The 15,399-nt window shown below is 48.0% G+C and overlaps 1 protein-coding gene across 9 annotated transcripts in view; it reads right to left on the reverse strand.

Moving 5' to 3' along the window:
• Positions 1 to 7,711, reverse strand: part of PUM1 (pumilio RNA binding family member 1) — a 65,638-nt gene extending 57,927 nt beyond the window's left edge. For 7 of the 9 annotated variants that reach the window (XM_015883565.2, XM_015883566.2, XM_015883570.2 and 4 more), the window contains exons 1-2: positions 7,445 to 7,556; positions 4,577 to 4,950 (exon numbers count right to left, since the gene is read on the reverse strand). In XM_015883565.2, coding sequence (XP_015739051.1) covers positions 4,577 to 4,939 — 363 coding nt within the window. In that variant the 5' untranslated portion in view covers positions 4,940 to 4,950; positions 7,445 to 7,556. Of the gene's footprint in view, positions 1 to 4,576; positions 4,951 to 7,444 lie in introns of all 9 variants that reach the window. The other 2 variants (XM_032448921.1, XM_015883572.2) reach the window with 1 other exon arrangement.
• Positions 7,712 to 15,399: the final 7,688 nt, after the last annotated feature.

The raw sequence follows: 15,399 nt of genomic DNA on the forward strand, positions 1-15,399 counted from the left end.
TTTAATGACACATACATGAGAAAATGTTTCTATCATACATTATATTACATGCTGTATGTGATTTACAACTTCCCCCATGCCTTCAGCTAATTAGCCAGATTATCTAGACCACAATGGTTATTTCCATAAGCAGAGAAAGACATCTCTCTCCTGAAGGGTTAACAATCAATTAAAATGGGGTTTCACTTTGGATCAATTGCTACAGCTTCCTCAGTTTTCAGGATCATTTTAGAGAACCCTGTAATGACCTCAAGGCAACAAAAGCCAACAGACTCCAGTGCTGAACAACATCTAATCGTGCCCCAGCACCACACACCAGCTATGGCAGCTGCCCACGGAATCACCTTCTGTCTCCACTTAAATGCCACTTCTCAGTTCAAAAGTCACAGTAACGTTGCCAAAGGGCAAAACTGAGCATAAAAACCAATTCCAGCCCCACTGCTTGCCCTCACTATTCTTCACCAACTATATGTGAAAAATTCCACATATTCAAGCAGACCATCCCTGCAGTTCTATTGTCTCAAGTTATTAATTAAGCATGCTCTCAAGGAAAGTAAATCCCTCAAATCATTTGTTTCCACTAAGCAACTCCCGTATTATTCTAACTGCAATTCAAGCAGTATAACCATTTACTGCAATTCACAAGAGACCACCACCAGACAAACTTTGCTCCAGTTCAAGAACATCCATGCACACAAACCCCAAGAGACCCCATCCAAGAAAACCCACCCAGTTTTTCTAAAAACCCACTCAGTATTGTTAACTGCTCCCAGAAGAGTATCTCAACTGGCTTGTATTCCCCCTGGGAGCAGTAGGTGGCTGTTTGGATTTGTAATGAGAGATACAACCTTACACAGGCAAGTCAAACCCAATCTAGGTCCTCAGTCATCAGGAATCAACTTCTACCTCTTCACTCACCTACGTGAAGTTCAGATCTGCATCTGCTTTCTACAAGACATGCAGCATAAGAACATCCTAGTGCAGATAGCTTAGCAGCTGCCCAAGCAGCCTCAAGAACAGTAACACACTGAAGATGAACTACTGCTAAAACCCTTCTGTCTGTATCTTAGTATTACTGATGGACACTGACACTCAACCTTATCTTGCTTCTTTTTGCAGATAGCGTGTGTCTGCAGTCAAGACCTGGCTGTCAGAAGGGTCCTCCATGTAAAGTGTCGGACAGTGAGATAATGAGATAAATGTTTGTAGCTTGCAGGCAGACAGAAGTTTGTGCAGAAATTCAAATCTAAGAAAAAAAGTCCAATTTCAACATTATCTCTTTGTTCTCACAGACACTGGAGAATTCAGAATGTGTACTATCTGGATAGAGGGAATATCTTTCATACCTTAACATGGTAAATGACAGTAAGATCTTCCACTGCTTAACTCCATATTGCTATACAGCTTCCCCTCCTGCCTCCCTTCTTATGGAGGATAAGGAAGAAATGCAAAGGGAAGAGAATTTTTGTTAGTTACAGCATGAAGAACAGCTGGCATCTTCCTACTGCTCACAACAAGAGGACACAATCTACATCCCCAGCAGAAGAAAAATGTTTTGTTTTGTTTTTTCCCCTGTTAAAGCCATTCACACCTCAATTCTCAGAGCTGCTGGTAAAAGGATAAACAAAAGACAGAGCAGCAGACAGCACAATAAAAACCAAAAAGCAAAGACAGCATAAATAAATTCTGACTCTATCACTCTCAATTGCTTACTAACACACAACAAAATACTGCTGAAATCACTGCAATATTAGCACCAACAGACAGGGACAGAAGCCTGTCTACATACACAACAAAAAAGAAATTGGGATTCAACAATTAAGAAAATCCCTCTACTCTTAATTACGATCTCCTATGCTTTAGGCAAACATTAACCTATATCATCCTATAGTTAATTTTCTGACTTTCCATTATCATTTAGCTACTGTCAGGGTTGAAGGCAACAAGGTTGAAAGTTTAAAACCAAGTATCCAGCAATACAAGCACATTACAACAAACAAAATCACCAGCTAACAGACATCCAGAAGGATGCCCCATCTCTCTGCACCTCTCACCACTTCCTTCCACTACCTGAGCACTCACAGGACAAATTCAGTCCTACCCTGGGTAAACCCTAATAGAATTAAACTATTTTGTATGCATGAGACTAGTTTTTGTTCCAAGGAACTGGTAACTTATGAAACAGATGCAGGGATGACCAAAAAGCGAAGAGGAACAGCAGTACTAGGATTACATATATCCTGCACTGTTTCCCCGTGAGTAAAAACCCAAGGCAAAGAGAGAACCATAGGGAAAAAAAGGCACTCAGGAAAGACTGAAGCAAAAACAAAGTTAAAGAGCCCAGTTGCTGTAGTATACAGACAGACACCAGAAAATCAAACAGAAAATAAAAAAGTCAGCTCCCCACCTTGGAGCTGACTTCAAAGAAATTAAACATAAAGACTGGATAAATGCAAAACACCAGGAATGAATGACAGGAACACTGCAGCTGATGTGAAAACCACCTGGAAAAAGAACAGATTTCATCCTAACTACAGCACAGAGGGTATTTCTAAGGTACCAGGTCCCAGAAAATACATGAAAAAATACCTATTCACACTAGCTGGATCTTCACCTTGCAGGTACATCTCAACTACAACCATCTCCTGAGAAGTGAAGATGTGACCCTGCACATAGCAGGGGGGTTGTAAGTAGATGATCATTATGGTCCTTTACACCCTAGGCCATTCTATGATTCTAAGTGTTCTGCCTTCAAAGATCATGCACACTGTTCCTTTACACCAGTAAAAACTAACTCGTTTTCTCAACTAAGTGCTGGAAGTCACATCACTTCAGTCAAGTACCTTCTGAAGAAAATCTAAATGAGGAAAAGCACGTGCTGACATCAGACCACATCCCTGCAACAGGTGGGGTTTTCTGACATTAAGTCTTCAAGCTATTAAAGAGTGCAGTAAGGAAAGTTCCAACCCCTGTGTCATTTTTAATACCTGCAGATCCACCCCCTCCACCTCCAAAGAGTTTTGTTGGTTTTACTTTTATTGCTTTTCAGAGACAGGAAGATAAAGATGAGCTGAAGGAAAACAGAATTAACAACGTGTTTTATGACACATCTTTTGACATCTAAAACAATCTCTACTCAAACATGCAAACAGCATTCCCTGCCTAAGCATCTCCACAACAGGCCAATCATATGGTAACTTGTATTTAAAAACTTAGAAGTTAAAGCCACTGGGTAAGAAACGACTGCTTACTGCTTATACTGATTCAAGTGCATTAAAATCTCTTCCATCTGTGTCTCTCGAGGCAAGTCACTAACTGTATTCAGTGACTCAAAGCTTAGACAGTTAACATAGAAACGAGATGTACTTCTACACAGTTATCCCTAAATATTATGCTCCACAGAAGGGAGTAACTCCAATATTGTTCTAGCAGCTTATTTCATATGGCAGTACTTAATACGGTTTTTCATACAAAACAAATTAACAGGGCACTTGGGTTTTCTTTTTTTTATTAACGCACACACTGACTTCAGTGAGGTTGCAAAATTCACTGCAACATTTGCTTTCAAAGGGCTCAGATGACAAACATCCCCTGGGGAGGCACAGCACAGGAACAAGGGCCCGATCACTTTTATTTTAGAAATTAGAGGCAGGAGATATTAATAAAGGTTGCAAAAGCTTTGTGTCTGCTGCTCTGAATAGACCTGTGGGAATCGTGCATTTTAACAACATGCCCACACCTAAGCTGTGTTTCCTATGCTAAGGGAGGCTTGGGAGTAGATCTCCTTAGCTCACTACTGTACTTGACGAGTTACTTACAGGTCACAGTCAGTAAGCTACAATGAGTCATACACCCATTTCAGTCTCAGCACATCTGACAATGCAATGACTGAAAAGCCTTCTAGTAAACACTACTACTAAGGTATGTTTTGGCCTACTATCCCTTCAGAATCTTCCAGTCACTGGAAGGTGTCGGCTGCATTTGTAAAAGTACTGTTGTTCCTCATGTTCTTAATGATGTTCCCCTCTCAGACCAACTAAGCATATTAATAGCCCTTTCCCCATCCAAATATTAAAGAAACAACAACAACAAACCTCAGAGCAAATAAGCAAGAAATTCAGGCAATCGCACATCACAAGCAACTTCCCTAACTGTGTTTTTCAATATTGGGAATGGTAAAAGCTCAACCTACATGCATTGGCAGTTTTGTAACACCATTACATAAGAATTATTTAACTACAGCAACAGATTTGAAAAGCAGCAGCAGCCACCACTAAACTGGTTCACACATAGACACACAGAGGGGGAAAACAATATAATCAATAAAGGGAACGATAACTTCTGCAATCACACGTTTGACTGTCAGAGAGTGCACTGGGATTTCAACACCCCTGAGAACCAAAACATTTCAGTTTATAGCTGGCAAGGCACCGCTATCCTGAGAAGAGAAAACAAGCAGAACTGCTGGCATTCCAACCATTAAAAACAAAACATCTTAAGCTTTAAACAGTGTCATTAAAAGCATCTATCACAAGCCCGATGCGCTCATGTGTTCAGTTTGGAAACATTTCTTTACCTGATGTTCTGCATGAATGTTATCCCCAGTAGGCCAGCGATGTTTGCTGTTATTATAGCCGCCTCCACCACTTCCTCCTCCCCCAAGCTGCTCACCATGCTGCCTCTGAAAGAAGTAATCCACCATGGCGTCGTCCTGGGAGCGGCCTGCAACTCCTATGGATCCAGGAACAGGACTGGAGTGTGTCCCTGCTGCAAGAGCCTGGTTTGCAGCTGGCTGTGGCTGAGCCTGGGACCCTGTTCCAGATGTCAATACAACAGGCATGTTGGGATTAGCTGTATCTTGAGCGTGCTGTTTCAGGTGGGGGCTGAACGAGTCCTGCCAGAGCACTGCTTTTCTCTTCAACACACACGCAACGCTCATTCCACCAACACCTACGGGGTGAGGGCAAGGAGGCGAGACAGAAAAAGGGAGAAGGAAAAGGGGAGGTTAAATCCTTCAAGCTTCAGCTCTGTGCATTCACTAACACACCCCTCTGACGTGGGAAACATTACGATGCCAAGGCCAACACATCCTAACGGTCATTTGCTCTATTAACTTCACAACACCACACAGAAACGTGGGACTTGGGACCAGTGTGCGTTTTGTACTGCTGAGCATTATCAGTGTGTGTGAGACTCATACAGGGCACCCCTTACACACAAAGCAGAACGTCCATTTATGCAACAAACAAAACAACCCAAGTGCAGCCACAGAAAACCACCAGAAAAACAATCCCCTGAAGAACACAGAGCAACACAGACTCTACCATTAGTGCCTGCCGTGCTTGTTTACACCTCCCAGATCACAAGGAGGATCTTCAAGTGTTGTGCACTCACACAGAACATCAAAGCTCCCAATTCGAGCTGAAAAACCTTGAATTTCTGCTTAACCAGGTCGCAAACACATTGTGCACTGTCCTGCTAACTCCAAAGTTTCAGCTGTATGCAGCTCATTGGTAGCTGCACTAGCAGAGGAATCCACACCTTCTGGGGCCCTGGGCAACCTAAGGCAAGACCCAATAAAAGCACTTTGAGTTCCTACACCAGCAGCTCCCCAAAGCTTCCTTTTTCATCTAACACATGAGGCAGCGCTAAACAAGCGAGAGAACTTGGCAAAGGAGACATTTTGAAAGGGAGCAAAGGGGAAAGGAGCATTGTGGGTAGTTCAAGTTTAGTTCCAAGATGTGTTTTTATAGAAATGCCGCGTTAAATGTAGCGGACAGCTGAATACTGTCATTCAAAGCACACAGAGCATCAGAAATATGTTAAGTCACCTACACAACACACATTCATTAGCTACCAGCAGCTGCGAGGCTCTGCTGCAAGCAGTTTAGTGGCTGCTAGGACCCAGCTAACTCCCAAACTCTCCCTAAAAACATGCAATAAACCTTCCCTATGTAAACAGCTCCCTGCAAAGAGTCACACGTTTACAAACAAAGGCAGAATAGGCAGGATTTGCAGGCAGAGCGCTGCCACAAAGCACTCCAAGCAGACAGCTTCCCATTCCCCCAGACCAAAATACAGCATGTAAATAAGGCACTCTTGTGTTATCATTAGTAGCAAAATAGTTTAGATTACGAGGCTTTGAGCTTTGAGCAGCGAGCTGAACTTCGGAGGCACGAGAAGCAACGTCTCTCGGCGAGGCACAGCACAGTTCTGCCTTCCCTATAGATAAATGCACTCTAAAAACGACAGGCAGCATTAAAACACGGAGGTGGCGGCAGACGAACACCTTAACAAGTTAAACCGAGAGCTGGATAGGAGTTGTGTGGTGGTGGTTTGGGTGGTTTGGAAAGCTGGACTGGAAATTCAAGCTCTCATTGTTCGAGGGCTGCGTGGCCTATCAGAAGTTTTAAGGTGAAAGCGTGTAAAACCTGCAGGAAGTGAGAAAAAACGATAACCAACCCCATCGCTTCAAGCAGCATGAAAGCAACGGTGGTTCAAATGCCACCCTTCGCCCCACCGCCCTCACTTTTTATAAAGGAAATTCCTTACTCATGATCTGCGTTAAGGAAATCTCTGCTCTGAGCAAAGTTATCAAACACTAAACAAACAAACGAAAAACAAAGGAGAGGAAAATCCAATCAAAGGAAGCAAAAGGCCAATAAGTATCGCTCAGGTTGGGGGGCAAAAATAAAACACATAAGAAAAGCGGCATTCCTCTCTAACAGTCACCGAGCGTGTAATTAAAAATGGCCAAACGGCACTGATGGAAAGAAAGAAAAACAAGGAGCGGGTAAAAAAAAACCAACATAAAAACACCCAAAAAGCAACGCGAAAAACAACACACACACAAACAAGGCCACAGCGCACATCCAAAGTACCGAACGCTTTGTGCCTCCGCCGGGCTCCAGGCCCTGCGCCCCCCCTTCTATCAGGGACCCCCCCCCGGTCCACACAGCGGCCCCCCCCTCTGGTTCCCCCCCCACGCTCCGCCGCGCCCACCCCAACACGGGCCTGACCCCCCCGTCCCTCCGCGGGCAACAAAGCGGGGCCGGGCCTCCCCGCCGGGCCTGCTCGGGGCTCCGGGAGGGGCCGTGCTCGGGGGGGGGCCCCACCGCCACCGTGAGGGAGCGCGGCCCAGGGGGTACCGCCACGGGGCCGCCCCCCCGCTCAACAATACCGCCGCCGTTTCCCCGCGGCCGGATGGGGAACGGAACGGCGGTGCGAGGGACGGGAAGGGCCCGCCGAGCCCCCGCCGGGTAACAATGGGGCCGACACACGGCCGGGCGCCGAGTGGGAGAGCCGGGCGCAGCGCCCCGCCGCCGCCGCTCGCTTCGGGCCGCCCTGCCGCCGCTCCGCCCGCTCCCTCCGCCAATATCGCCCCACCGGCGGCTCCGCAGGGGTGCGCGGCGCGGCGGGGGCCCGATCCGGTGTCGATACTCACAGGCGGAGCGGTAGGATGAAGCTGGATCTCGGCCCCCCCCAGGCCGCTCGCCGCCTGCCTCTCCCCCTGCCTTTCACTCCGACAACATGGCGGCCCACTGGGGACGGGCGGCGCGCTGCATGCCGGGAAGGCGAGGCGGCCCGGCCGAGGGCGGCCCGGCCGCGGCCCACAGTAGGCCGCGCGGCTTGGGGGCGGCTCGGCGCCGTTGTCGGTGCTCCCCGAGCCGGGCCTGCACCGCTCGCTGCTCTCCATTCCCCTTTGCATTGTTTCTCCTCACAGTTCACGCGCTGCCCCGCACCTCACTGCTGCCATATGACTGGAGACGTGCACAAGCCCAGTCCTGGTATCCTGACAGCGATGGGCTGCACGCAGGGCACACTTCCAGCTCACATATGGACAACTATGTGCATTTTAATGGGGTATAACAGCCCAAACTCCTGCACAGAAGCCTTGCAGTGCAATGATGGACCCCTCCATGGGATATGGGATTCCCACTCACACCCTAAAACAGAAGAGCAATGAGCAGAGTCTTAGTGAGATTAATGTATGAATTGGTCGAGTGTTTTCTAGTTAAACTCAGCAGGGCTGAGTGGGGGATCTGCCAGGTTATCACATAGTTGTGGGCACAACATTCACTGTCCCTTATCCAACATATCTGGTGGCCTTTGGAGGAGCTGGATGTGTGATAGAACCCTAGAAAATAAAGGTTGAAAAAGACCTCTGAGATCACCCAGCCCAACCCACCTCCACTATGTCCACTGACCACATCCCTCAGAGCCACATCCCCATGGTTCTGAAACACCTCCAGGGTTGGTGACCTCACCACTCCCTGGGCAGCACATGCCAATGCATCACCACTCTGATGGAGAATAATTTTGTCCTTATATCTTAACCTGAACCCAACATCAGAGCTCAGTGTCTGTTAATGGCACTGCCAGGCCCCAGAGCTCTTCATGTGAACACTGACAGCCCTAAGAAGGACCCCATGGCATCTACAACCACAGCACGACCACACTGTGTTAGTGTGGCTGCTTTTGCTGTGAATGCCATTCAGTGCTGGGAAAACCCATGCAGATGCAAGCTGCAGAGCATGAAGCAGAGCAGCGAGTGCATTGGTAGGTGCTGTTTCCTGCCCTGCACACCCAAAGCTGGGCTCTAACAGCCCTGTACACCTTTTGGATGTTTTCCCTTTGTTCCCTTTTTTCCTCTTCTCCAAAGCACAAACTACTCACCCCAGCATGCATCGCTCTGCTCCAGCCACGCTTGCACTCTGGGCATTCAAACAAAGCGCTGCACTCTGGGATTAGAAGTTCCTGAGAGAACACGTCCATGTTAAAGGGGCAGCTCATTGAAACCAAGCAGCGTAACTTCCAAACACCCTCCCCAGAGCCTGGGGATCCTCCTGCCATCTTCAATTCAATGCAGCTTTGCTGGGCTCAGCCCCACTCAACAACGGAAGCACGCTACTCATGCATATAGCAAGCAACACCAGTCTCTGCTGCACGAAGCCCTAAGGGCTGCTACCAGCATGGATCTCACCCAACAAGGAGCTCCTGTTAGCTAGACTGGGCTGCCCCAGGCTCTCCAAACCCTTCACCAGAATAGGAACATCAGCAGGTTTTTCTGGTAAACGTTCCTAATGAAGATGCAGCTAATTGTGCCAAGCGGCACTGCCCTGCTACAGGTGGGGTCAGCCCGTCTGCAGCACAGCATGCAGTGATCCTCTATCAGATCTCCCAGCTGGTAGAGCACCAAACCCAACTCTATGCATGGGGCAGCACCCCCAAAACGACAAGTTGTGCATAGCAGAGCACTGATAGTTAAACCACATCAACCTGGCACAGCTACGAATCATGCTGGAATGAGAGGGGAGGAATGGAGTCCTGCGGATGAAGTGTTAGCGGTTGAAACCCAGGGAAATGGTACACAGCCCCTTCTCACTCCCATTCCTCCCAGCCTTTCTCCTTTTCTCTCTTAACACTACCAGAAACCAAAACTTGTTATAATCACTGGAAGGTTTCCTAAATTCACTGGGGATTGGCCCAGGTCCTCCAGCAGTGGGACATGGAGGATCACCCCGACTCCTCCTGCCCCTGTACAGTTAGAATTGTTTTTATTGTCCATGGTGGAAGGTGGGAAAGTCCGATCCTACATTGTCTCACTGTCACTCTCCACCTGACCTGGCTCTGTGGCCCAATCTCATCACATCAACTGGTCTGAGAAGGGAAAGTGGCATCATTCAGGAGGAGTCTGATGCCATCCTGACCTCTGAATCACTCCTGGAAGTGCCTTTCTCCCTCCTTGGACTGCAGAATAGCATCTGCAAGCAGGTGTGGCCATGTGTAGCCTTGGGTACATGGAGGAAGGGCCAATGAGCACTTTCACTTCAAATACAAACGTGCAATTTTATTTGTTTTTCTGAAATTAAAAGACAAATTGGAAGAAAGGGCCATTTCCTTGTGGTGCAAATTAGGGCAGCAATATTTAGTTGGCCACAGAAATAAATAAATAAATAAATAAAATCCATTCAGACTTGACAAAAAAGAGTTCTGAACCATATTACTTTTGAGATGACACCATGTTGGGAGGAAACATTTTGATCCACCTGAGGGTAGGAAGAGCCTACGGAGGGATCTGGATAAGGTGGGTCAATAGGCTGAGGCCGATTGTATGAAGCCCAACAAGACAAACTCTGGGTCTGGAACTTTGCTCACAACAACCCCATGCAACAATAGCAGAGGTATTTCTCCCAGCTTGCAGCACATCCCTAAACACTTCATCTTCAAGAAACACCCTTCCAAGTTCCTGGAAACACCACTGCACATCCCATCCTGCACACACACACACACGCACACACGTGCAGGGGATGTGAGTCAACGTTTTTCAGGCTGGACCTGTCATTATTAGTCCTAAGTGGGAAATACCATGTTGGTTCTGCAGCATCTTTCCACCATCAGATAAAGCTTCATTTTCATCTTCTTGCCTACAGGTTTCCATGCTCTTGTTGAGAAACAGCACAACACTTTTGGAAGGCAGCAGCCAAGCGAACAAAGCAGTTGGTGAAGTTTAGTGGTTGCTGGAGGAAGTCCTGGCTGTAGAACCTCCTGGCCAACAGTCAGGTCAGTAAGTTTCACCTTGGATGAGAAATCATTTTTTCTTACAAAAAACACAAGATCCCCTTACATGGGGGACACAGCACCTCATCCCCATTACTAATCATTAGAGTTCTGAAGCACGCAGCTGATTAAGCTTTCCAGATTGTTTGTTAACATTAACTACATCAACTCTGGATTTTTTTGACAGGCAATTACATGACTAAGCCCTCTGGAAGCTCAGCCTGAATTCAACAAGTCCCAGAGCCTGATTGTGCTTCACAAGGAGCAACTCCCCCTATCACACCACATTTTCCATTTGCATTTCAGCAGCTCTCTCTGGGCACTGGAGGATGATTCCACCTCTGGGATGTCACCAGAGAGGATGACAGCATGTTGTTGACCACCCTCCCCATGGCGCAGCTATCTGCATTTTGTTTCCTATTTGAGGGCAAAAAATAAAGGGAAAATTGGGCCATTTAGAGCATCATTCCAGCTGCAGCCTTCCATGCTCATTTCATTTAGGAAATACTAGAATTAAATTTGCCTGCACAACTTTAGTTCATCCCCCTCGGGCGCATGCTTTGTGATCCAGCCTTTAATTACAGGTTTGCAGATGAGGTTTTTCCCACGGCGCCTGTGGCCCAGTTAGTGACCAAGCTGGCTCTGCAGGGAGGGGACACATCCCTGGGACCCCTGAGTCCCTGACTTCAGAGACCGGAGGGAGAGAAAGGGAGCTGATACTCAAAATGCTTGCATGCTTCTCTGGCCTTGTGCAACTTGAGCAGCTGAGCTACAGTTCAGGATTCTGGAGGGCTTGGTTGTGAAGTTGTGAGGATGGAGCTGGATGTGGTGAGTGTGCAGAGGTCCAGTACCTGTAGGGCTGGGGCAGATAGAGGCTCCTTGATGCACCTCCAAACCCTGCTGTACCACCAAACCCCACTGCAGCCCTAAATCCTACTACTGATCCAAACAGCACTTCAGCTCCAAATCCCAGCACATCTCTAAACCCCACTGCAGTTCCAAATTCTAGTGCAGCTCTGAACCCCAGAGTATATAGCAATCCCCACTTAAATCCCCTTTTTGCCTTCTCAGTGTATGGGGCCTGGCTGCCTCTTCCATTTTCTCCTCTTACACAGACAGAGCCTTTTTGCACATCACCCCTCCACCCATGCATACCTTTGATTTGGGCATCCATACATGCCCGGGTGCTGGGTGGAGGCAGCTTTTATTCCGCCTTCCTGCATGCAGATGGAAACTGAGCAGATCTTGCATCTCTGCCCACCACCTGCAAGCTTGCAGGGTTGGCACTGTCCTCGCCAGCAGAGAAATCCTTGCCCATGGTAAGGAGGGGATGCACCTGGAGGCACCAGCTGGGACTTCACCAGTGCACAGCCCTTGCCATGTGCAGTTGGCCTGCTCACATCTCCTGGAGGCAATGCACAGGCATTATGGCTGGAGAAAGAGGAGCAGCTCCCTCCATGGTTTGGACCTGCAAAATATGTCTTTGTTGCAGGGCAGCAGGACGGGGAGTGAGGGTAGCAGGACCATAGGGGTCAGGATGAGCTCCACAGCATGTATGGAGAAAGCATCAGAGACAATGAAACCACGGCAAGAGCCAACACCATGTGCTGGGCACAGCTGCTCCCCAGCATGGAGCAAGAGATACCGGTGCCAGGAACAACACTGGGAATCCCATGGCAACAGGGCAGGGAGACAGATTCAGAGAATGGCAGAATGTGGCTGGCACCATGCTGCTTTTGGGTACAAGATGGAGCCTTTCCTGCCTGGCCGGCACCTACACAGATCCCACATTCCCCTGCACCCACTGGGTCTGTGGGTTCAAGAGCACCCCATGGGGAATGAGGATATGGGGTGATACTACCTGCACCATGGCAGGGATCTTCCACAATGAAGCAATGCCAGGAGTGGATGTCCCTTGGAGACAACATGAGGTGCCACCCCAGCCCTGAGAAGGGGGAAAAAGGTGTCCCAGGCTGTGTTTTTCCATCAATTTCCCTTGAAAACCAGGTATCAAGCATTGCTCCCCTGGGAACAGACCCAGCACTGCTCCCATGCACACACCTCACACCCTCGCACAGCCTCAGCTGGCCTGCATTTTCCCTATTAAAGACTCAAGGTTCAACATGTAGCTAGAGAAGTGCGCAAAGGCACTACAGACCCACTTGGCTCCCTGAAAAGAGTCTCTATGTCTTTGTTCAGCCCCGTGAAAGCGGCTTTTTTCCTCCACCACATCTGTGCCTCGCAGCGGTTCTGTGATTGCAGGAGGGGAGCAGCGTTCCTACACAGGGTCAATCGGCCCTTTGTTGCTCCTCATCCCTTTCTTTGCTGGTGCTGAGATGGAAGTAAACCCATTGCCTTGCTTCCTGCCCTTCCTGTTTACAGCGACGAGGCGTTGCTTTACATGGGCACTGCAGGAGATGCTTGGACTCTGTAATGACATTTGAGCATTGCTGCAAGGGCTGTAAAGCTGAGACCACCAGCCCACCCGTGCTGTGAGTAGCTTTGCAATGCACACATTCTTGGAGTGCCCAGGTGGTTTCGGGCACTGAGAGCATCAGTGCTGGGAATGCTGCATGTGTGTGCTGCATCAGCAATTCACATTGCCCCCACAGTGCTTATTTCAAAGAATTCTTCCTGCTGCTTTGAAATCAAATTACATCTGTAAACCTGTAGGGAGCTGGAGAAGCGAGGAACCCTGTGATTGCCAATGGCAGGGGGGGAAACACAGCAGCCCCTGAGCTGAGCTGGCTCCCTGCAGGCACTGTGAGCACCAGAAGAGACAGAGAACAGCATCCCACAGCCTGTGGGGGAGGCTGCTGGGAGGGACAAACAACATCCCCAGCGTGCATCCCTTACCTGAATCCTAACAGACATCCCCAACCTACATTCCCAACCCACACCCCTAACCTGCATCCCCTACCTGCATCCCCAACCCCCATCCCTGACTCCCATTCCCAACCTGTATCCCCACACCACTCAAACCACTGGATGATGGAGCATGGACCAACGAGTGTTCTTCCTCCACACACCGCTACTATATTTAAGGCGAACAGGGAGCTGTTGGTTCTTTCCTGTGAAGGTAGAAATGTGGTCAATATAAATTTCGCAAGAGAAGTTATTTGAAACTGCAACACACCCAAATAATGGGTAGGTGTGATGATGTTTGCACCAAAGGTGTTGCAATCCCCAGCCCAGGATGAGTCATGTGGGAATTGCAACATGGATAACTCATGGGCTGTGAATTACAGAGGAGTTATCAGCTCCACTTAGTGCTGGGGAATCAGTTGGTGCTGGTGGGGTCTGCTGGTGGGACTGATGATCACCCCAGCTTCCCAGGGACTCATAACTGTGATATATGGGAGCTTGTGCTGTGGGGAATCACAGCCCTGTGGGCCCCACAACACAGGGCATGGCTATGAGTTTTCTTATCGCTTTCCCTTCACGTGAATTTTTGCAGGTCAGCATTAACCTACATGGCATTTTGCTGTCTCTTTATCACTTTGCCTTTGGTGCAGACACACTTCAAATTTCCAACCCTGAGCAAGACTTGACAGTCTTTAATTCATTAAAGGTCTTATCCAACCTCAGTGATTCTATGATTTTTATCTCACAACAGTTTCTCCAAGGGCCACCATCTCCATGTTGGATAAGAGAAAGTGAATGTTGTGACCACAAAAGCTGTGCAATAACCTGGCAAATACCCAAACCCAACCCTGGTGAGTTTAATTGGAAAACACTTGATTAACTCATGCATGTCTATCATTCAGGTTCTGCTCATTGCTGTCATCTCAGATCTGTCCCAACCCATTGCACACAAGCAGAACGAGGTACCCCCAGGCTCCCTGTCACACTCCATTCTTTATATCCTCCCATTTCCTCTTTCTGAAGGCTCAACATGTATTTTCACACTTTTCTACCACTAGAACTACCCCATCTTGTTGGTCACCCTTGCTAGGAGATCTGGTGCCCAAGTACTTGGGGTAGCACAGGTAGGAGATGCTCTTTGACAAGCATTACCAAAAGTAATTTAATTTGTCGTGTTGGATCCCTTGGCTGGATGGGATGTGAGGGTGTTCAAGTGATAAAGGGACACCAGGGGCCATTGGGAACCAAACAGTGTCCATGTCACATCCCAAGTGGGGACAGGGCAGGACTAAGGATCACTGCACAGTTAACACAATGGCATTACCCAATTCCTTCTCCCATTCTGTGGAAAAAGGGGGAGATAAATCAGATGAAGTCTGAATATGTACATTTAGTCAAATAAAATAAAATAGAGCAGTCAAAATGGTTTGGAACCTCATTGTGTGCTTTGAGCGTGGTATTAGACCAGGTTCAAATTTCTGTGTCAGTGATGGAGAGGGGGAATATTCTGGCAAAGAGGAAACTGCTTCCAGATCCTGTTGGGGACAGGTATTTGTTAATGCTTCTTATTAACAGTAGGAATTAATTCTTGTTATTAGTACTAAGTTCCTGTTATTAATGTAATGAAGATGTAGAGGGAAAACACAGAGTTGAAGGAAATGAGGGAGATGAAGAAGACAAACTAGATGGAGAAGGGGAAGAAGAATCATAGAATATTACAAGAGGAAAGGTTAGAAAAGACCTCTAAGACCACCTGGTCCAACCACTGACCCATCCCCACTGTGCTCAGTGACCACATCCCTCAGTGCCACATCCCCATGGCACTGGAACACCTCCAGGAATGGCCTTTTGGCAGCCTGTGTCAATGCATCTCCACTCTCAATGCTCCTAATAACCAACCTGAACATCCCATGGAACAACATAAGGCCATCACCTCTTGTCCTACAAGGAGAAGGAGAAGGAGAAGAAGACAAA

This window comes from Coturnix japonica, chromosome 23 (assembly GCF_001577835.2).
Source record: "Coturnix japonica isolate 7356 chromosome 23, Coturnix japonica 2.1, whole genome shotgun sequence".
Taxonomy (NCBI): Eukaryota; Metazoa; Chordata; class Aves; order Galliformes; family Phasianidae; genus Coturnix; species Coturnix japonica.